At 35.1% G+C, this 23,180-nt stretch overlaps 1 protein-coding gene across 1 annotated transcript in view; it reads right to left on the bottom strand.

Annotated features, from left to right (window-relative positions):
• LOC113046318 (BMP/retinoic acid-inducible neural-specific protein 3-like) overlaps positions 1–18,975 on the bottom strand; it is a 31,625-nt gene extending 12,650 nt beyond the window's left edge. Inside the window, exons 1-3 of the mRNA XM_026207212.1 lie at positions 18,961–18,975; positions 18,657–18,762; positions 13,363–13,599 (exon numbers count right to left, since the gene is read on the bottom strand). Coding sequence (XP_026062997.1) covers positions 13,363–13,599; positions 18,657–18,762; positions 18,961–18,975 — 358 coding nt within the window. The remainder of the gene's footprint in view (positions 1–13,362; positions 13,600–18,656; positions 18,763–18,960) is intronic.
• Positions 18,976–23,180: the final 4,205 nt, after the last annotated feature.

The raw sequence follows: 23,180 nt of genomic DNA on the forward strand, positions 1-23,180 counted from the left end.
TCAGATTTGCCAAAGGCAGATAATTAGCGTACGGTCTTGTAGATTTGGTGTCTGGTTCTGGTGTTTGAGTGTCAGGTTTTCAATTTGAATCCTCATTTTCATGTAGTTAAAACCAGTAATATTAGATAAATCTTTTATATTGTTTTAATCTATATAACCATATTTGCATAATAATAATTATAATAGGCCAATAAATAGCACAATGATGTAATTGTATTTATTTACAATATTACTGATAAAATAATAATAATTATTATTATTATAATAGGCCAATAAATAGCACAGTGATGTAATTGTATTTATTAACAATATTATTGATACTACCTAGCAAAAAATATGTTATTGTAACTTTTGTTTGTAGAAAAACATCTATATAAAAATCCAGTTCATAATATAATATAATATAATATAATATAATATAATATAATATAATATAATATAATATAATATAATATAATATAATATAATATAATATAATATGAACTAGATTTTTGATACCTACAACACCATTTGTGGAGAGAACATACATTTAGGTAAATGGACTTTTGGAATCAAACCTTCTAGCTACTCAGCAGCAGTCCTTATAATGCAACCTCATGACAACTATCCCAGTCTCCTCTATATTTAACTCCTGTCATTGCTGTGTCACACTGAATCGCATCTCTCACATTTATAACAGTCAGTGATGGCAAGTGAATGGACTGCTCAGAGTTGCAGAGAAAATGATGTATGTCTGCTTAAACTCATCATCATGATCATCATCACACTGCGGATATGACTTCCAATTAGTCTGTCTTGCTTTTCTACTTTCGTGAGATCTGAGGAAGCAAATGACCTTGATTTCCCTGCTCCACTATAGAGCAACCACTACACGTGTGAATGCTAATATTAGTGGTTTTTATTGATCCAAGCAAATTTATAATTCAACAGAGCTGTACAGAGCGAGGGAATACCACCAGTGCTCTCTTCCATTCTGATGTACCAGCAATTACATAAAATATCCAAAATCCAGTAAAAAGCTTGGCAAAGCATAAATCTTAGCCATCCCAGTGGGGGAGCGTGAAGATATGTTTTTTTTTTTAGGATTTCTTCTTGAAGAATGCATTTGTAGCCATTAGCAACTTAAATGGTGTTTGTTGGCCTGTCTTTCTGTTTCTTTCTTGCTTGCTTTTTTTGAGAAGCAAATCTACTCTTTTCTTTTGTTATTTTCTTATGTGAATCGCAGACAGTAAAGCAGCACAAACAATGTTGTTTAATCGGAACAATTTGACCCTGTTATGCTTCTTTTGCTGCATTCTGCGTGTTTTAGGTCAGGCGTGGAACTTAGTTTAGTCACGTTAAAGACAACTTGACATGCAGTAAGCGAATAAACTCTGCCCTAATCTCGCTGTTCCACATGTCATTGCACCAAGGTGACACCAAACTGTCATACTGTGACGTTCACATATCCTACTTTTATTTTTCAGGGTTGACATTTATATTTTGCAACCTCTTCTAAAAAGCCTGAAAAACATCCTTTGTGTTGGAGTTTGAGTATTTGCTTGTCAGTGAAAACTGTCCACAGACTGGATGCTTTGCACAAAGACTACGATCACAAGATAACTATGCTGGAAATAGCATGCAGCCAGCTACCATTTATTTTCCTCCTGACCAGATTTATTGTATTTACTGGGTCCAGAGTGACTCATGATCACCCTATATCTGCTGGTTTTGGTTGCCGTCACATTTGTTGGATATTGGAAAGGCCACTATCTGACCCATACAATTACAGTTTTATTGGGTTCACAGATATCGCCTAGAGGACCACAAGCTCTGCTGAAGGATGCATATAGTGATGCACAACAACCACAAGCTGACTGAACAACATTAGAGGCTCTTTCTCACTGATAAGAAATAAATCGAGGGTCTGGGGGCAAAAACTTGATGAAATTTAAAAAGGGGTTAGGCTGTTACTTTGTGTCATCTATATATTCTGTTATCGACCAAGTTATGCATGTTGTCACATTAAAAAGATACTGATTTTAAATTATGAGTAACATTTTAGTGCATTTAACATAAGTGAAGATGGGCACAACTGATTAAATATGTACGCTTTATGCTTTTTTGTATTTTATAATATTGTATTTTGTAAACAAACAAACTAATAACTAAATTATCATTCTAAATGCAGTGAATTTAGAATGAATTTAGGCAGCAAAATATTATAATGTATTGGGGTAAAAAAATAATGTATTGATTTTTCCCCTTATTTAAATCTGTGAAGTTTATATTTATTTGAGTGTTATATGAAAATATAAGACAAATAGGGGAAATTAACATGCATAAATTAAATATGCAACATTCTCTGAAATTATATCCAATAAAGACATTGATAAATAAAAATATCTCTAATATATGGTAATGTATGGCCTGTCAGAAGAAATAAATTGCTAACCATCTCAACTTTAACTCTTTCATACCTCACCATAATGGAAAAGTCAATTTTCTGACAGTGGTACAAACATTAACGTTACATGGACTGAAGCCGGAGAAATTACTTAAAAGGACAGTAAAGAGCTGCAAACCTTGATTGTAAAGCTTCCCATCCAAAACAAGTAAGACAGAACAAATGAAGTGTGGACATGACAAGTAGCCGTTGACTGAGCATCTCTGACATGCAAAAAAAGCCTATACTTCTCACCCACCATTAACCACTCAATCTTTTCTCATTACTGTTGGAGTGCCTTTTGAGTTTGATGAATTTATATAACATGCATCAAAGCCTATCCTCCAGTGATGAATGAATTTATTGATGGTGCCTTTCCAGTGACTGTCTCAACCAACTTTATGGTAATTAGAGCAATTAATCTGGACATGGCTTATTCTTACAACAACACAGCTACTGTTGTTCACTTTGCAGGGTTGAAATGCTTTCAAAACAGCTGCACATACTTTTGAAATGTAAATTCAGAACTCCAATTTGAATATGGGAAGGTATCACACGTGCAATATGTGATATAATATCACATTATCTTAATTTTCACATTTACCAGTGTATTTACCAGACACTATGATCTAGTGTATGGTCTATTTTTACTGCACAATAACCGACTACGCAATAACACCGTTACATTTCACCTTGTGTTTGTTTTATTGTATTAATAATCTACAAAACTAACTGACGAGAACCGCACCCATTTACACAGCCGTCGGGTCAGGATGTCGAGCCGTCCATCCGCTGCAAGTACCGCGGCCAATGAGAAGGATGCATACTCCAGACTCCGCCCCTTACCTGGACCCTCCCTCCATGAACACTGCTCGACCCATACGTACTCCGCAGCACGACAAGGACACCAGATCCCCTGTTTGTTTTGGACACTCTCCCCCTTTGGCCACTTTTATTCCCTTTTTTGGTTAATTTTCTGTTAATAAAAGCCTCTCTGAGGACTTCACGCCCACTGTATGTGGGATATTGATTGAAAGATACTGGATAGGACTCAGAGTTACACTTGAGCTACTTCAATAAACTGGTTTATCATTGGTTGATCTACATTCGTTTCATTAGAGAAAGTCAAGATTCACCTGCACAATCATGGCAAATTTACAAAAAGTCTAATAGAAATGTGTATAAAACATGCTTGACAGTTTATGACAAGTAGATCAATCATTCAGCTTTTATTGACTTACGATGAATGATAAACTAATGACTAGATGTTTTGAGGGGTAAGACCATTGAAAAATGAATAATTGTCTCTCTGTAGTTAGATACTGGAGGACACAGCACTTATGGATCCTAGAAGAGCAGATGTTTAGAGCAGAATATTGGATTCCTTCAAAGATAAGATTCTTTTCTGTCCTCCATTTATTTCAGGATAATTCGATCTATGACAGCAGTGCTTCTGGTCAGAATCTCTGTATCAGTTCCACGGACCGTTGTCTAAACTGTGTGGTGAATAGTGCCTACAGAATAGTAATGTCTTTCTATAGCTCTATGTGTGTGTGTGTGTGGTCCCTCCAAATGACATTATTTAGAGGTGCTCAGTGGGTGATCTCAGCAAGAAATGTGACCTGAATCGAAGCCCATCTCACCCTACTTGAATTACCCCATGTGGATTTGATCCTTTTCCCTTTACACGAGCACATAGATCAGGCCACGTACAAGATGAACTGCCATTGTCTCTCACATTTGTCAGTAGAAGGGGAGCCTGGAGGTGCTTGGACTACCTACAGGCCTAAGTGGCAGGCAGTCAGAAAGTGACACTTCTAATACTGTCGCTGATGACAATGAGAGTATTTTTTTTCTCCGAGCTGAAAACTCATTTTGCACACGCTGCACCACACAAATCTATCCTCATTTGGCCTGGGCCTCCTGCCAGATTTAATGACAGCTGCTTATCAAGGCAGAAAATATATGCAGTTGTGCAGAACAAGGTTTCTGAGCAGTCAGTGGGAGTGTCAATATGTGATAAAGCTTCTTCATAGTAGTCTGTACCTGTATGTGTGTCTAAATGTGAGGAGGTTTGTTTACTATAATATTTAAAGTGTAAAGTGCAGCTACTAACTCATTCGTTACATTATTGTAATGGATTTTCTTTTCATAAATACACAAGGGTCAGAATTCTAGACCATTGTGACATTTCTATGTTGAAATGGATTATAATACCTTGTTTTAATACTCATGCTGTATATAAATGGCAAATCTAAGTAATATTTTAGCTGTTTTTACATGTTATTCCAATGCAAACATTACAAACTCATTTTAAAAAATCATTAAAGTTAGCATGAATAATAATAAAAAAATCTGTCTTCTACATGCATATTATTGATTTTATTTAGAATGATTCATCTGTGTGTATTTAACATTCTGAGCGCAAAATCTAAATTAGTCTTTTTAAATGTACACCATGATACAGAAGGAAAGATCTGAAAAAAGAAACTTCCTAAAATAAAAAACAGAAAATATAAAAACGGATTCAAAATATTAATAAAAACTAAAAGTATTTCAATCATACTAAATTAACACTGGCATATAGAGTTTTATATGCAGTACTGTAAAAAGGTTTATGCCCCCTTCCTGTTTTTTTTTTTTTTTTTTTTTTTTTTTTGCATATCTGTCACACTTAAAAGATTCAGATCATCAAACATATTGTAATATTACACAAAGATAATGCAAGTAAAATGAAATTGCCCCCTCATGTTAAATCTCGAAAGAACTGTGATTTAACCACATTATTTTAGATAGCGGAGTAAAATTTCACTAGCCACACCCTGGCCTGATTACTGCCAGTTATGTTAAATCAAGAAATAGAACCTGTCTGACAAAGTGAGGCATGCTTAAAGAGCAGCACATCATGCCACGATCTACAGAAATTCAAGAACAGTATAGAAACAAAATGTTGACGTATTAGAGCATTCACACTGCATGCGGTAATACACACAAAAAGGTTAGAAATTCAAAGGTTCGAAAATAATTAATATCTAGAGCATGAGCATACATAGATTTGTGAGTGCATGGGACACAGTTTAAGGAAATGAAGGAAAAGTGAAATGTCTTCTTCAATAGCACCAGATTATATAGTACATGGAAAAAAAGTAGTTCTTTGTGCAACTTTAAAAGGTTCTCCTATGGCATTAGTCTGTCAAACCCTGAGTGTGAGTGTGTTAAGCTGTGTAAGTAAGTGTGAGTGTTGAGATGTTGCCAGTGTGTTATGGAGCTGACCTACGTTAACTGACTGCACACCCACAGAGGCCTTTGGAAACATCTACCACGTCCAGCATTGGACCTCACTGGAGATGATGTCCCTAAGCCAGACCTATCTGTCAGTCTGGGCCCAATGGGAATCACAGTGAGACAGAAGGTCAGTAGAGCTCCTGACAGGAGCTTCAAACAATGCTTTTCTCTAAAAACCATCTGCCTGACTGTGCTCTGCACTGTCCATCCTCTTCCCTTGCTCGATAACAATTCCTGACAGAAACTTCCTGAAGTGTCTAGAAACCCTTTCCAAAAGTTTCTGGACTTTTCTGAGATGCACAAGAGTGACTGTTTTCTATAGCCACTCGTTGAATATCTTTCTTATAAGGAAGGACAAAGAAAAGTGTCTCTGTGTGTGTGTGTGTGTGTGTGTGTGTGTGTGTGCGCGCGTAAGAAATAGTGATATGTGCAAGAGCAGTGCAAAGAATCCATGGTGAATGAAAGTAATCTACAAGTACAATTCTTTCTAGTAATTCTCACTTTATATCTCTATATCTTGCAATTCTGACATTTTCTCAGAGTTAATTCTTGCAATTGCAGGTTTATATCTCACAATGTTTTTACCTTGTAATTCTGACCTTTTTTCTTAGAACTGTGCATTTGTGTCTTGCAATTCTACTTTTATATCTCACAATTCTGAAAAAAAAAGTGATTAATTTAATATAAACTCAGGATTGCAGGAAAAACAGGGAATTGCAAGATAAAAAAGTCCAATTATAAAATTATAAAGTATAACATTTTATTTGTTTTTGTTCCTGTGGCAGAAACAAGCAACCATGAGTTATCATATATCAGTTATAAACAATTATTATTATTATTATTATTATTATTATTATTATTATTAATATTATTAGTTTTAACCATAATAAAGAGAAGAAATCAAAACCTTTGTCTGCAAAAACTAGTGTCAGAAAGCTTTCCATCTCAGAAAAATTAGATGTGCTAACATTGCATAAATAATAAGTAAACAAATGATGATTATATGTTTTTTTTTCTCTTGAATGGTAATAAGTAGCCATATTTGCAGTATGCAGTATTTTTAGGTAAAAATTTGAAACATTGAAATGGCATTTTGATGATAAAAATAATTAACCTGCTATTCTGCTTAAAAAATGGCTTGTCATCTTAAACATCCCATTAGAATGTGAACTGTTAAACATACTTAATGGCTACAGCACAACATGAGATGGACATGCTATGCATAATTCATTTTCTAAATCCGCAGCAATTATTCCCCCAAGCAACATGCAAATATTAAATAAGAAACTGGCATTTTCGTCGGTTGCGAATATGCGATAGGTCGACCTACACTGAGTTGTTTATTGGCATTTTTTCGAGAAAGTGAAGCACTTGTGGGATTTGGTGGGGAGAAGTATCATGTTTATGACAGTAGTTCAGTTTTGTATAATCCCTTCTTAGACTAACCAGCGCTGTTGCCGGCTGAATCCATTCGTTCTGCTAGCTGATTCAACTCGAAGTGAATGGACTCCTAAAAGCTTGCATATACCAGAGAACTCAGCATACACTGTTATTTAATCCTAAAAGCAGCATCCACCACATGTGCCATGCTAATCTACCTTTGATTTACTCAGTTTATGTGGTAATGAGAAGCATGGTGAAGCCATTTACAACCTGTATTAAGTTAATCAAATGCCAAATCGGAGTTTATTAAGTGTGCTACATTTGACGTGCAATAAATACAGTAATTAATCAAACAGTTTGAAGCAAATTCGAATTTTTCTCTAAAGGCAGGACTTGTAGGAAATGTAGGAAGCCTGTTTAAATGTCGAGTCTTTGTGAGACCGAAGGATGTATCAGAATATGTGTGCAGAGTGTAATTCTCTTTATACAACCCTTAGTGCCTGGTAAGTGGATGCCATAAATTGAAGCAAAAAATCAATTCACTGAAAAAACACCTTCATTTGTTGTTTATTGCTATCTGTCACATTCAAACTGCAAAAGTACCTTATCTGAGTACATGTGCTGGGAGCTTTAGAAACTAATTGAGTCCATAAATGGACAAAACCCCAGTGAAAATTTCCATTGGCAGACTCTGATGAGGATAAAAATGTTGCCAGGTTGATTGTTGGTGGTACCATGTATCAAATAACACCACAGCACTTCGAGCCAGTTTCTAATTAACATAATGGAAGAGTTCAGCTAATCAAGCTGTGAATTAAAGGATGAGGAAACACGGAGTTTTATACTGCCAGACCTCTTGACTTGTAAATACTGAATCTGCTGTTGTAAACACCATCAATCATGCAATGTTTCACCTTTTGCTCCAACTAAAATGCTTATATAAACGCTTAGTACTTCTAAAATAATACTGGAATTATTTATAGATATTTATAAAATACTGCTAATTATTTTAAATCATAAAGAAAAAAATGTACAGAGATGCTAGTTTTTTTTTTCATTAACAAAACAACAACAACGATCCAACCAATTTCCATTGAACTAAATCAAGTCCCGTCCTACATTTTTTACCCTCATTCAAGTAGTTTCACTTTATTATACCTCACAATACAGAAGAATCTTTTATGCCGACTTGAAACTGAAGCATTGTCTAATATCATCTCAATTTGAGTGTATTTGACTCCCAAAGAACAAGTGAAATACAATCACAAGCTCCCATTCACTTTATTGCCTCTTGTCTGATTTCTTGATTTTTTGTCTGCTCATTCATAATTCTGTCTCCGTCCTGCAAACATTTCACACTTCTTTTCACATACTTCCCCAATCAATATGATTTTTCTTTATTCTGTGCCTTTACACAACCATTATCATTCCTTTCTTGCCACTGTATAAAAAAAACTTTTTGTTAACAAAATATGAATTATTTTACAAAACTACCAACATTTTTTATAGCACTCTAAAGGTGCATATGAAGTGTTAGAAAATTATACATAACACATGACATTTCTTCAGAACTTAACTTGAAAATACCATTAAATCATATGAATGTAGACCAATATATTACTTCCGGCATGATGCCAAAGGCTACACCACCACAAGAGTTCCCCATTTAAAGCACTTTAGTCTTATAAAAAGCACCTTCTAAGAAATTTATCAGCATTCAGCCATGTTTTCTGTTTATCGTTACGAATAGAAATGCCCTGCTGCCCATATATGGTAATGGAAGGGTGGATATCCTAGTATGGATGCTGTTCGACATGCAGAAAAAAAACTATGATAATGGCAGAAAACTTCATTAACTTAAGTAAATGAAATGTAATAATCAGCAACATTCTTTCACATGCATGGTTTATTGATAAAACTTTAGGGACCGATTCTCACTATTAAATAGTTGCTTTTTATCATACATGCTATTAAAATATCAGCTATATTAGTACTTATAAAGCACATATTCTGCATTACCATATTCTACTTCCCCAATCCTACCCAATACCTAAATTTAACAACTGCTTTACCATCACTAAGCAGCAAATTAGGAATTTGAGGGAAAATTTATAGTTAATGATTTGTTAATAGTGAGCATTGAATCTTAAAATAATGTATGACTGCTTTATTTGAATGTATTACATGACTGTAAAATAACTGCTGAAATTGTTGTTTGTTTATTAGTTTTAACCGATTCATTGACTGAGAGGCGAATTAATGAGTGCTTTTTAAACAGAAGGACGCATCCTTGTAAGGCTGCATATCTAGACTACCACATTATAAAACTCCATCTAAGGATTGTCACAGTTTGAAGGATTCTTAGTAAAAAACAGTAATCAAGGATTTTTCAAATTGTAATTACAATAGTATTTTTGTTCCTTGACTGCAGGGTGGAAACATTTATTACGAAGCCAAATGCCCTTACTAGACTCCATTTCATGTTAGCATTCATTGCTGAGAAAGACTGTAACCTTGAAGCATCAGAAGGACTGGACTAGGAAAGACGCATTCTCACTAGGATGTGTCCTTCCGTTTGAGAAGCACCCAATGATTAGCTCTATTGAACTGAAAAGGCGATGAATAGGAGTTGATTCCCTTTGATGGAGTCAATTCCATCCTTTGGAATCGATTCTCGATTCCTTACGTGTCAGAATGGATTCTTTTTGGAAACAATTCCCAGCTCTAACAGTGCGTATTTGCATCATAAATAAGCAGTTCCACTCTAAATGCACATCTGGTAAGCATAATTGAATGGGATATGCATCAGAATTATGACTAATTCTCTAAAGTATGTGATGTAAACAGAAAAATCTTTCAGTCTAAATATGGATTAAAAGCCTTAATGGAACACTAGACATAGAAATATGACATATTCACCAGAATGAACCGTCCAGCTTTGATTTGACATGTTTTGATGCATACACCAGACTCAAAATGATAGATACGTGTCACTGAATTATATTTATCATAAAACACTGGTCAGATCTTGAAGTGAAAGTCATAAACTTTGAAATATAGTATTTTTTATTTATGAGAGTTGAGTTTGCAATATATGTACAAATAGACATCAGGCTGTGCATGGGGACCATTCTGCACCAACAGGGGTGGTGCTACAATCATCTGGTGCCTTAGAAAGCCATCCAGTAGGAGATATTGGCTGAGGAAAGGTCAATGCGTGGTGCCTTCGAACAAAGTTGAACTAAGTGCACTGAGGCACAGATTGTGAGGGAAGATGATTTCACATCCCTGAAGTATATCTGTTTGTATTGGTGCGTGGGTGTGATTGTGTTTATCTGTCCTTTTTGAGATGCACAGTGTAGGAGGCTAAGACCAAAGAAGGTTATTGTTTTCTTTTGCTTTTGTTTTTGTCAAGTACTGGTTTTGTAAGTACTGGTTTTTCAAACACTGGTTTTGCTCTTTATTCCATGTCATTCACCTGTTTAAGAAAATGATTGGATTATATTTTGTCTTGTTGAATATTAATGCATATGAATTATATGTGTTAATATTCAACAAGTATAAATGTATAAATACATATGCATTTTGTACATATTCATATTTATTTATATCTTGCTATTATGATGTTATGTTTATGAACTTTCTGTTTCCTTATTTGGTCTTCCTGTTCTTGTTTTGTTAATTGATTATTCCCCACCTGTCTTCAGTTCCCTCATTGCCTCTTGTGTGTTTAAATATCCGGTCTGTTCAGTTCTCCCTCGTCCGTGATTGTCAAGGCTGTTATTTGTAACTTAACCTATTGTATTTGTTAAAGGTGTTATTGTGTAGTATATTGTCTGTAATCTCCTTCGTTATCCAGTATAAACTCCTCATTTGTTCCAGATCCTCCTCTAGCACTTTATTCCTTCGTTAGCACACACCCATTCTTGTAACATATGAGATTTAAAGTCACAATTTGTATCAAAAAGTCTGAATTGTTAGATCAAAAGTCACAGTTGCACATATATATATATATATATATATATATATATATATATATATATATATATATATATATATATATATATATATATATATTTTTTTTTTTTTTTTTTTTTTTGCTCCATGTTGGAAATAAGCTTCTAATAGCTTTTAAGCCAAAACATTTGTGATTTTAGTTTTTTCATTTATTTTTTACTCCCCTTATGAATTTAATAAACATTTTAAAAAGGACATTAATTGTGCAGACCTTCAAAAAAGAATGTATTAATATTATTGCAAAAACAAAGTAGGTTCTGAGAAAATGAAAGTTGATTTGATATTTTTCTATCCAGTGTAATGAAATTCATACATTTTAAGTGTGATTTGAGTGTCTAAATACATTTTGGAGCCACTTTATATGCAGTACAAACTTGATATTATGGTGCCTTACCTTAGATAAACTAAACTGCTTTAGTTTTTTGTTTTGTTTTTTTCTTTGGTGCACTTTTTGTAATATTGCTTATCAGATCCCTGCATGACAAATCAGTTTTCCATTCTAAATCTGAACGAATGTTTTCCTCTGCCGTCTGGCCTCCTGACAAAAGGAGCAGTTTCTGTGAGGCTGAATAAATAAAACCCTTATGCTGTAGCTATATGCTATGGTCAAAGAGCCCCTTTCCCAAGCCCAGCACTTCACCTGCTAAAAGAAGATATGCGTTCTTATGAGTGCAGCACCACAGTTAAAGGGATTTGAGCTGCTTTCATTAATGCTCCATCACTGAGCAGGAGAAGCTTTTAAAGCCAGCTTGGGCTTATCTCACTGATTGAATCATTCTATGAATGTGGAAACGCTCAGCTAGGAGAAAAACCTGAGGTGCCATCTTTCCATGCTTCTTTCTCTTCGGCTCTCTTTTCCATGGTTTTGCTCCCCCCCCCCCCTCTCTCTCGCTCTCACACACACACACACACAGACACACACACATACACCACACCATTTTTCAAACCAAAGATTTTATCAGTCTGGTTTTCTCACAACCAGAGCAATAAAACAGACAAACCCACCCTCTCATCGGTTTAGATTTCTACTCCAAGGTGCAAATGTATCACAGTCAGAGAACTTTAAAGAACTCAGAATTAAACCCCATACGTGGGACCCATTTATCAAAGCAGCCCACATTTGTTATTGACTTGTAGGCCCTTGCAGGTCTTTTCAAAGTTTTCAGAAACAAATTGAACAATCACACAACCCAGAAAACACATTTTTTAAAGCTAAATTATAGTTTTTTTTTTTTACTGTCTGTTATGCCAGCCAAAATGATCCTGCACAAATCATTGTTATAACATTTCTTATTATGTAATGGCGATTTCTTTTTCAAAATTGTTTTTCATTTGATTCTCATTTGATTCAGTAAATGTCTTTACTGTCACTTTTGATGAATTAAGTCATTTAATGTGACCTTTCTGGCTGTTAATCTCACACATATATATATATATATATATATATATATATATAAATTGCATATGTTACATTTAAATTACATTCAAACCATGAGTAATTAAATGAATGGGGAATGCATGGCTAAAATGGCTTTTAGTGTCCAAATACTTATTTACTGTAATGGAACCCACTGACTGCTTTTCTGATTGATACTTTGAGAAATGAATATCTTTAATCAATAACATTAACTTTTTAATATATTTACTCTGTGTGGGTTTTTCTTGAACTTAACATTTAGCAGATGGTTTTCATCCAAAAGCAGCATACAGTACACTAATTGCAGAGACAATCCCCTAGGTGTACTTTAAGGTTAAGTGCTTTGCCTATGGACACAATGGTAACAGAGTGTGATTGTTTTCTCATTAATGCTCCCATTTCCCTGGACACCTGGGAATGTATGTCCAGCCCTTGTGTTTGCAGTACAGATCCTTAACCATTATACCACTGCCCATTTCTACTGCATTACCCAGTGCATTATCACTGTGAGTGTAATTAAAAGACACTTTGCTGGATCTGTGGCGCAGCAGTATTTCATCAAAGTTATGTCTGTGTTTTCTTTTTCAGTTGCAATGTGCTTTTCATAGTATATTTATGCTCAAAGTTAATCTGTTTATACTGAAGTGAACTCAGAAACCCTGCAAGAAAGAGCAGCTGAGGGAATATGACAGTATATCAATCACTTGTCACCACCAGTGAGATTTACCTGTCATTTTAAACCTGACAAGTTTCACTCTCCCTTTTAATCCAGTGTGTCAACTTCAGAGATTATACAGCAGATTTTAACACTTTCATGGCCATTGAATTAACCTACCTGAGTCCATGAAGTCATTGTTGAGGTTGATCCAGGACTCTTTGCTCTTACGCAGACTCTCCTCCATGGCTTTGATATCTGCGAAGGGGCAGTTACAATCGGGGAACTTTGCAGAGCAGCGGCACCAGCAGTCATTGTTGCGGCACAGTAGCTCGCCCTCTGAATTACACGCCACATAACTGAGGGCCGCCTCCACAAAACGATTCCGCAGAAACTCAGGAAGCACATCCTGTAGACCTGTGCGTGTGGGAAGAGAGAAAAATCTGTTTACTGTTACGTTAGACTTTGTGAGCTAAACTGAAATCTGATTCCAAGACCAGATAAGAGATTTTGTAAGCTACATAGTGCTGCTTGGTTGGTAAACAAGTTCAAAATGGTGTTTGGATGTGTTAATATGTTTGGCCAACTTCTCAAATCACCAATAGGTCTGAGATTCCCGTATGGACGCTTGAAAAAATCAATTTCTCAGTCATATGACACTATTATGAACCCACCCATCATCTGCCCTCTGGCTTTCCTCTCCTCTCTCAGCACTTTGTCTGTCTCTCTACCCACTTAACTCTTATGCTTTCTATTTTAAGTCTCCATTTAGAACATTACAGTAATGCAGTGGCATGAGGTAGACCTCTGGAATAACAAGGAAAAGTGAAATTTTTGCATGGTAAATTGGTAGTTTCCTCTTCTATTTGATATTTTTCATTTTACCCCACACTGTCAAGTTTAATATCTCTCTCTCTCTCTCTCTTTGTGAATCTGTATTATTTATTTCAATTTATAATATATACACTACTGCTCAAAAGTTCAGAAATTGTTAGAAATTTTTAAATAATGGATTTGCATTTTAATATATTATGAAATGTAATTTATTCCAGTGATAGCAAAGCTGAATCAACAAGCAACTAATACTATAATATTTTTGTATTTTTATATTACTTTTTCATTAAAACTACCAACAACATCAATAGACTTTTTTTTTTTTTTACAATTCTTCAGAAACTGTATATAATTTATGTAGCTTTTATGTATTACTGTGTGTGTGTGTGTGTGTGTGTTTGTGTGTGTGTGGTGTCTATTCCTGTATATACTGTATACATATATACTGTACTGTTCCATTAGTCAACAGATCTACTTCAGAAACCATGAGGGTCATAGGTATAGAAAGATGCATCTTTAATCTTTAATTTAACTGATTTCATAACAGACTCACTAAACAGTTCCACATTTAAAAGTTCAAGTTGCAGTGTAATATCAGGTGCATTTTAATTAAGATTTGACTTTAGGTGGTGAACCAGATGTAGAGTGTTTGTGAATATAATGCTTTGTGTGGGATTCCCAGACTGTCAAAAACACCACTGCAATAAAGACACATTACTTTTGTTTCACAGTCCTGATGTGGCTTGGCAATGCAGGACAGGGAGAGTTGGGAAACAGACAGCATTTAAAGTGGGTCATGAGAGGCAGGCAGCCTGTCTGATCTAACAGCATCAGTGATGGGAGTCCTATTTGGGATGGTGAGGTCTGCTATGTCAGCGCAGTAATGGGATGAATAAAGATCAACAATCTCTGTGGCAAGGTCATTCAGCCATAAACCTCTGTCATGAACTGCAGGCACGCTGCAGACAGGGAATCAATGCAGCTATTGTGGAATTCTCCTTCCTGATTATATATTTTGATAGCAAGCACAGGAAGAAATGACATTTGCTCTGGAAACAAATTATTGATTATTTGAGCAATTGAAACAAAGCGGTAAAAAGATGGAACAGGGTCAAAAATGTAAGTTTTTGCAACACATGCCAATGGCAGGTGAACTTCAGTAATAAGTCTTTTTATTATTCTTAAATCTGTATTTTTAATTTGCATTTAAAAATAATTTTATCATATATACCTTATATAATATACAGTGCAAAATAATTGTACGATTTTCAAGTGTTTTTGGGAAGAAAAAAAAAGTTAAAGTAGCTGTTTTCCTGCCATTACTCCAGTCGTCAGTGTCACATGATGTTAATATATTATTTTAATATGCTGATTTGGTGCTTAAGAAACATTTACATTTTTACAACATTGTTTTTTGTCAGTGTCATTTTGGCTGTATGCTGCTTAGGAAAGGTTATTTTGCTTTTGGAATAGGGGACAGATATTATAAGATTTGATCTTCTTTCTGCTCCCTTTTGCACATGGTAATTTAAATTATCTAAAAATGAAAATAAAATGTTTTGTGTTTTACCATGGAGCAATAAAAATAAAAAATGAAAATGAAAAATGAAATGATGAAACCTGTTGTGCTCCTTAATAGTCGTGTTGAAACATGTTACTTTTTTCAGAATTATTTAAGGAATAGAAGGTTTAAAAGAACAAAATTTCTCAGAAATAGTTTTTATAAAAATGTTATTGTCTATACTTGCATATTTAATCAGTTTAATGCATCCTTGTCTAAGATAATTAATTTCTTACAGAAAAAAAAAAGAAGGAATGATAGTTGTTGAAATTTCTAATAAAATTCCCGGCCAACCTGATAAAAACATGTAAAAAAAAAAAAAATCCACCCAGACAATTTGGAAAGCAGAACCCCAGTTAATTTTTTTTTATAGATGCAATCTCCTAAGGCCTCCTCATCAATACTCACCTATGAATTACTCATGAAAGAATTCAGTGCTGAACACATCAATCCACAAGCCGTTCCACCACGTAAGTGAAAGATTCAGATTTCACAGCCCAGCTGTGGGTGCTGAACACCTGCTAATTATATTATCTGAGAAAACGCTCTTCACAGCTTTACCAGGTCTGACATCCTTCAAGAAAGAATCAATGCCTTTTTGCCTTCATATCCAGCCTTTTGAATTCCCTTCCTAGTGTGAATATTTATGATGTGTTCCTCAGTATTTATTCGTAGGATTGTGAAAAACAAGAGACGTAATTAGATGCAGTCTTCGTTTTAAGCTTTGGCTTCTGCTGGGTAGAGAGCCAACAGTGTGGGGAGCCTCACAAAAGAGACTGACTTGGATGGCTTTCATACCGGAGACGGCTAAATAGCTGCTCTTGTGCCCCCTCCTCCACAGTCTCTCTCTTTTTAAAGCGAATGAGAGGAATCTGAATATTTCCTGTGGATTATTTCAGTCCTCTATGATATTGACAGCTTGATGTCCTAATTTTAAAGGGTCTACATTCTGCTCTCTAAAAGGGAAATATCCAGGGAAGCCCCAAGAAGTGGATGAAAGAATGCTGAAAGAACCGATACAAACATGCACAAATATAGGCCAAACTCTCTTTCCAACTGTTTCCCCCTACATTTTCTTCCCCAAGTACTCAGCAAAAGATAAGCGTTGGTGCCGAACCCTATGGCCAGCTCATTAAAGTAGTTACCCAAATCTGGGCAGCAGACAATTTGCTTCAGGAGATGGCAGTATTAAGTGGGTTGATTATTTAAATGTCAATGTCAAGAAGGCAGTGGAAATTGGCGCAGGCCACATGTATAATTAGCAATTGCTAGAGGCTTAAAACCTTCCTTTTTGCTCTTTTCAGTCCTGTTACTTTCTCTCTTCTTTTTGTTGTTCCGACCACCTCTGACTTGTGGTGACACTGCTGTCACGAGAGTGTGAGGTGCATTAATGCAAGTCTAAATGCCTGTCTGCTCTTCACTGGCTTGTTGAAAATGTGAAGACAGTATGATTATTAGCAGTGATGTGTTTCTCAGGTCTGTCGCAGCCAGACTTTTGGCTTGGTCCACATTGGAACTTATTGTGGCCAAGAACTACCCACAGGAAATTTGACTACATATAAATATACCAATTAGGGGTTTGAGGTAACACAACTACAACAAGCAAAGTAATCTTAACATTTTATTTAAAGGGTCAGTTCATCCAAAAATCAGCATGTGTTTTACTCACCCTCAAGCCATCCTAGGTGTATATGACTTTCTTCTTTCAAAATCCAATCGGAGTTATATATTAAAAAAAATGTCCTGGCACTTCTAAGCTCTATCATTGTTGTGGGCGGGTGTTAAATAACATGTTAAATAAAGCATACACATCCGTAATAAAACTTGCCTCACAAGGTTTCAGGTGGTGTATGAAGGCCTCCTGTAGCGAATTCGTGCATTTATTTTTATTTTTTTTGTCAGAAAAATATTCATATTTTTGAAACAAAGTAAAACACATGCTATAATAATTATTTTTTTGGGTGAATTAACCCTTTAATGGACAAGCGCTAACATGGACTAACAATGAACAGCATTTTTATTAACCAATGTTAACAAAGATAATATATACTTGTAACCTATGTCATGATTGTTAGTGTCAATGCATTAACTTCGCGTCTGGATCCTGATCACCCTATCAAGATTTATTCTGAGATAACCGGCAGGATGCAAATTATCCCACTTATTACACGGCTACTTGCCACATATGTAAATCATTAGAAGTGAAATATTGATTGGAGTTGAAATATTTTAACACAACGCTTCCCATGGAGACAGCAGTTGCGAGCAAGAGGCAACTTCAAACTAGATGAACATTTGAGTGAAACAGTGCAGTCAAATCACTTATTATACAACATTTCACCACTAAAATACATAAAGCAATAATATAATTAAGAATGTTTTAAAACCTTAACATTTTGTTAGTTCAAGTTCATAGTTTGAGTACAGTGCTGACTGCTGTTAGCCAGATGAGCCTGTGTTATTAGCTTTTACCGGTTGTTATCAAGGTATAACATACCTCGGAATGTTGCGACTGACCAATCAGAATCGTTAACTAATAGGACCTAATAGGATCGTTAACAAACGTTAACTAATAGGACCTTATTATAAAGTGTTACATGGTTTGCTTTGTTTTCTTTCTCCTAAGTAATGAACAATTCTCTGAAACTTTGGAGTGTGTTAGTGACTCCAATGTTACAAATAAAGGAAAGCACAGAACCCGCCTAAAATATCATCTTTTTGTTTTCTTTGTTTATTTTAATTATTATGCTTCATTTATTATTATTAACAGGAACAGGTTCATGCTACTCTTTTTTTTTTCTTTTGTCGCATTTCTATATTTATTTATCTAACAATTTAAAATGTCTATTTTAGTCATGAATTTACTGATGCTTTCTGTGCCTGCAAGTAATTTGTCCATCGTTCTGCTAGTGCAAGGACATTTAGGGGACTTGAAACAGCCTCAATCATATCTACCTACTCATCCTAAAAAGAACAACAACAAACCCTCTTACTGAACATCACCAGTGCAGCAGATGATAAAATACTAGCAAACATAGGTGCAGTATTGTTCTTCTCAAGACCACATCAGCTGTCATACCTTTCAGGTGGATTTTATTTTCTGGGCTGTGTACTAAGACGGAGCTGACGGAATCCAGGCTGTCGTAGTTACTGCATCCAAGAGGCCCCGTTCTGGTCTCTGTTACCTAGGAAACAAGGAGATATTTTAATGCCTTATTATCGTTGAAATCATGCACCTGTTTGTTCCTCTTCAGAAGCGGTAGAGTGCTGAGCATATGCTGGGGTCTAAAACAAACCAGCACGCCTGTGCAGTAAGCCAGAGTCAATATCTAAATGTCACCAAAGCCCATTTCAGCATGTCAGAGCTCCCCAAAAATGCTCACTTTGCAGAGCGCCATAGAAATAGTAAATTGACTCCAGTGTTAGGTTCCAATGCATTATTAATTTCAAATCTAGAGAGCAGTGAGCCGTGTGCAGTGGCACAGTTTTTTTTTTTTTTTTTTTTTTTTTAAAGAGCCTAGTGTTAAATATAAGGAGAATATTATGATTAAAAAATAATGTGTGTCAGATCTGGCATTTCAGCTGGGACTTGAGATACTGGGGTGATGTTCCAGGACTTCTGTTTCTTTTTTAATTCAGTGGCTGTATATGTAAAACAAAATAGATGGTCCTAATTGGGATCATTTCCATTTATGTTATTTGACAAATCAATAATCAATTAATTAATGAGATAAAGCACTTGCAGATTGGTGGAAAAATACCTTAAGCACTAGGAAGCATCAACGATTAAAAATCCAATGACTATCAAAAAGAATCATTCAAAAAATAAATCAATCATCAAAATACAGTGAATATAGTGGGCATGTTTTTGTGACATATCAGGACACGACTTTGTATAATGACATGGGTATGAAACAGGTATTACAAGGAGAGGGTGACTTATGAGGACATAACCCATGTCCCCATTTTTCAAAACGCTTATAAATCATACAGAAGTAGTATTTTTGAGAAAGTAAAAATGCACAAAGTTTCCTGTGAGGGTTAGGGTTAGGTGTAGGGTTGGTGTAGGGCCATATAATATACAGTTTGTACAGTATAAAAACCATTACACCTATGGGATGTCCCCACTTTTCACAAAAACAAACGTGTGTGTGTGTGTGTGTATATATGCAGCATTGTAATCATTTACACACACACACACACACACACACACACACACACACACACACACACACACACACACACACTTTATATACAATGCATATATATCTTGCTGTCTCGCTAGCCTATTAATTTTGTTTTCATTTTTCACTGGTGAAACATGAGTGAATGTGATAATGTTTGATTTAGCAAATGAGTTTGACTAGGGTAATTTCGACTCACTAATCACTTCAGCACTGTCTTCAACGGGTTTGTTTCAATCAATTCGTTGCAAAGAGCCTGTTCAAAAGAACCAATTTCAAAACTGACAGCTCACAAAATCAGTGTTGCAAAATGTCAAAACAACATATTCGTCTTTTCAAATGAAATGAATAAAAAAAGCATTCACAAATTTCAAGAAAGCTCACTGAATTGTGTCTAATATAAAGCTTGAAACATTGGCAGTGATGAAAACGTTTGTGAATGTAACAGGATACTATATCATGTTTAAAGCCTGAAAAAGATGCTCTGATATACCTGAAATGTCTTAAAATATTTCACCAGCATATCATTTTGTATTATTTTTTCTATAAAATTTTGCCCCATTGCTTTTGGAAGCTTGGTGCCACATGTGTTTTGTGTCATAACATTTGTGATTTTACACATCGTTGTCAGGTCTTTGTCTCAAAATGAAATGCTGTAGCTAATCCAAAACTAATCCTACAGACAAATGCAAAGGAATTGGGACCATGTCCTCATAACGCCATAATCATTAGTTTGGATATTTCATTTCTCTGTTTCCCCTCAAATGAGTAACATCTATTTATCTTGAGTGTTTTATTTTCTCTGTTGGATTTTAAATATTCTTCAGTCAATGTTATGGTGAAAAATATGTTGCCAAGCTTTTATATATGCAGCAGTGAAGATAGTAGCACTCTACATTTTTGAAGTGACTCGCCCAACACTGTCATTGATTAATGACGCACATTTTTCACATTAACTCTTTTTCTTGTGTCACTATTTATCATCACATAAATGTATACATATTAATATTACATAAAACAATATATAAGTAATGTATACTAACATTTGAAACATGTAGATTGCATGAGGTCTGTATGATGATGACAGTTTTAGTGCGAGAGTGCGCATACATGCACGCTTTATCATTAATTTATGATCTACCGTCTCTCTTTTTTTGAAGTGTCTCACACATGCCCTCCTCCGCACCCCGTCCCACTGCAGCATCTCATTAGATCACTTGTCATTTATGATTGCTTACTGCAGCTCAATTGCTCTGATCCCAATAGGACTCAAGGCTGTTTACCTCAAACATAAAACCAGACACTAATCCGTATAACAGTCTTCACAAAAACTGCATTCTTCACAAGGAAATCATTCCAATGATTTTCTGAAGCATGAACAGCTCACGTTGTTGCAGTGATAGCTGTTTTCCTATACTGAGCCTATATACATAGAGAGAGAACTAGGGCTGTAATAAATCTGAAATTGAATCATATTAATCACAAGTCTCTCATGGTAACCAGTGCTGCATTTATTTGATCCAAATTACAGTAAAAACGACAATATTGTTAAATATTATTATAATTTTAAATAACTATTTTCAAATTAAATACACTTTAAAATATAATTTACTTCTGTGATAGTAAGTAGAATTTTCAGCTGGCGGAATTTTTTTTTTCTTTGATAAAACATTTTAAATTAAAAATCTTACAAGGATTTATACATAAATTTAATGCATCATTGCTGAATAAATGTACGTGCAGCCACATATAAACAGCTTGCAGTTCCATGCAAAGCCTAACCAAATCTCTTGTTTACCTGTCACCCTGCTGTTTTTCCTCCTCAGTTGTGTGTATGTTTTAGCAGTGCTTAATATTGACATCCATTTAAGGAATGATATCATACCTGGCAAAATAACCGGCTAACACTGAAATCCCACATTTTCCACCCTGCCTCCTCTGAGAGTGTCATGTTTTGTTGTTGATCTTATATTTACCGGAGCTGTGTTTCCACGGCTTCCTCTGCATGCTTTTCTTAAGGGCATAACAAAGGAAATGAATGCCTGCGGTACAGTGCTTTCCTGTCCATTTCTGTAACATCTCACATCATCCACAGGCCCTGAAATCTCCCACAGACCACAGAGTGTAGCCTATTCTTTGTCAATTGAGAAGCTAGAGGAATGCATATCAAGTTGACTCATTTGTCAAAAATGCCTCTGCCTCCACTGTGGAAGGCAGAGTTGGCTAAAGACTGCAGATGCACTCTGAAAGCAGTTTAGGAGTTCATGGCATGTGACAGGATTTTAAGTGTAGATTCTGAGCTTCATTGGATTTGACAGCTAATGTTGATTATATGGCACTGGCAGGTCGCTTGACCAGTGCCAGCTACAGTATCTAGAGGCAACTCTTGACATAAATGGTGTAGGGTACTGAGCTCCCACCCTTAAATACTGGTGGTCATTTAGATTCTGCACTCAGACAGAAAAATTATATAGGATTCATCCTTACAAAAAAAGTACTGTAGCGGTCAATGCCATGTTAGTTATGGGACCATAACATATATGATTGTTCCAAGCTATACAATATCAATCAATCAATCAATCACCTTTATTTATATAGTGCTTTAAACAAAATACATTGTGTCAAAGCACTGAACAACATTCAATTGGAAAACAGTGTCTCAATAATGCAAAATGATAGTTAAAGGCAGTTCATCATTGAATTCAGTTATGTCATCTCTGTTCAATTTAAATAGTGTCTGTGCAATAGTATTTATATGGCTCTCCATTGTACTCTTGTAAAAACAATCCTACAACTGACATCAACTATATGATTTTGATTTTCACTACAGAAGAACTAAAGTTGATTGTTTAGCAATTGTAGTAAATTGGTCAAACTGTCTGTTTTCGATTCACTAAAAGAACTGGCCTATACAATATGAGTAAAGAAAAAAAAAATCATTTGTTTGGTAATAATGTTTTTAGACTAAACAGGTTGTGCCATATGTTTTTGATTCACTATAAAGATTCGGCTAATAAGAATTATTTGTTTGCCCGGGCATAGCAAACTGGTAAGGCTGTATGTTTTTGATTCATAAAAAAAAAAAAAAAAAAAAAATGGTTTGGTAATAGTAATAAACTGAAAAAAAAAAATTGTTTGGTAATAGTAATAAACTGGTCACATTGCATGTTTTTAATTCACTATTAAGCTAAATGCTCATAATAATCAGTTCTATATTTACTCAAGGTTTGTTTTTTTTTTCACTAAAAAGAATCAGCTTAAAGCCATTTGTTTAATAATCATATAGTAAACTGGTTACACTCTCAGATTTTTATTCACTAAAAAGAATCAGATCATATTTGAGTCATTGGTGCACTGGAAATTATTTTTGTTTTTGATCCACTAAAAAAATCTGCTGGCCAGAGACATTTTTTTTTTTT

Source organism: Carassius auratus, chromosome 27, assembly GCF_003368295.1.
Source record: "Carassius auratus strain Wakin chromosome 27, ASM336829v1, whole genome shotgun sequence".
In the NCBI taxonomy this organism is placed as follows: domain Eukaryota; kingdom Metazoa; phylum Chordata; class Actinopteri; order Cypriniformes; family Cyprinidae; genus Carassius; species Carassius auratus.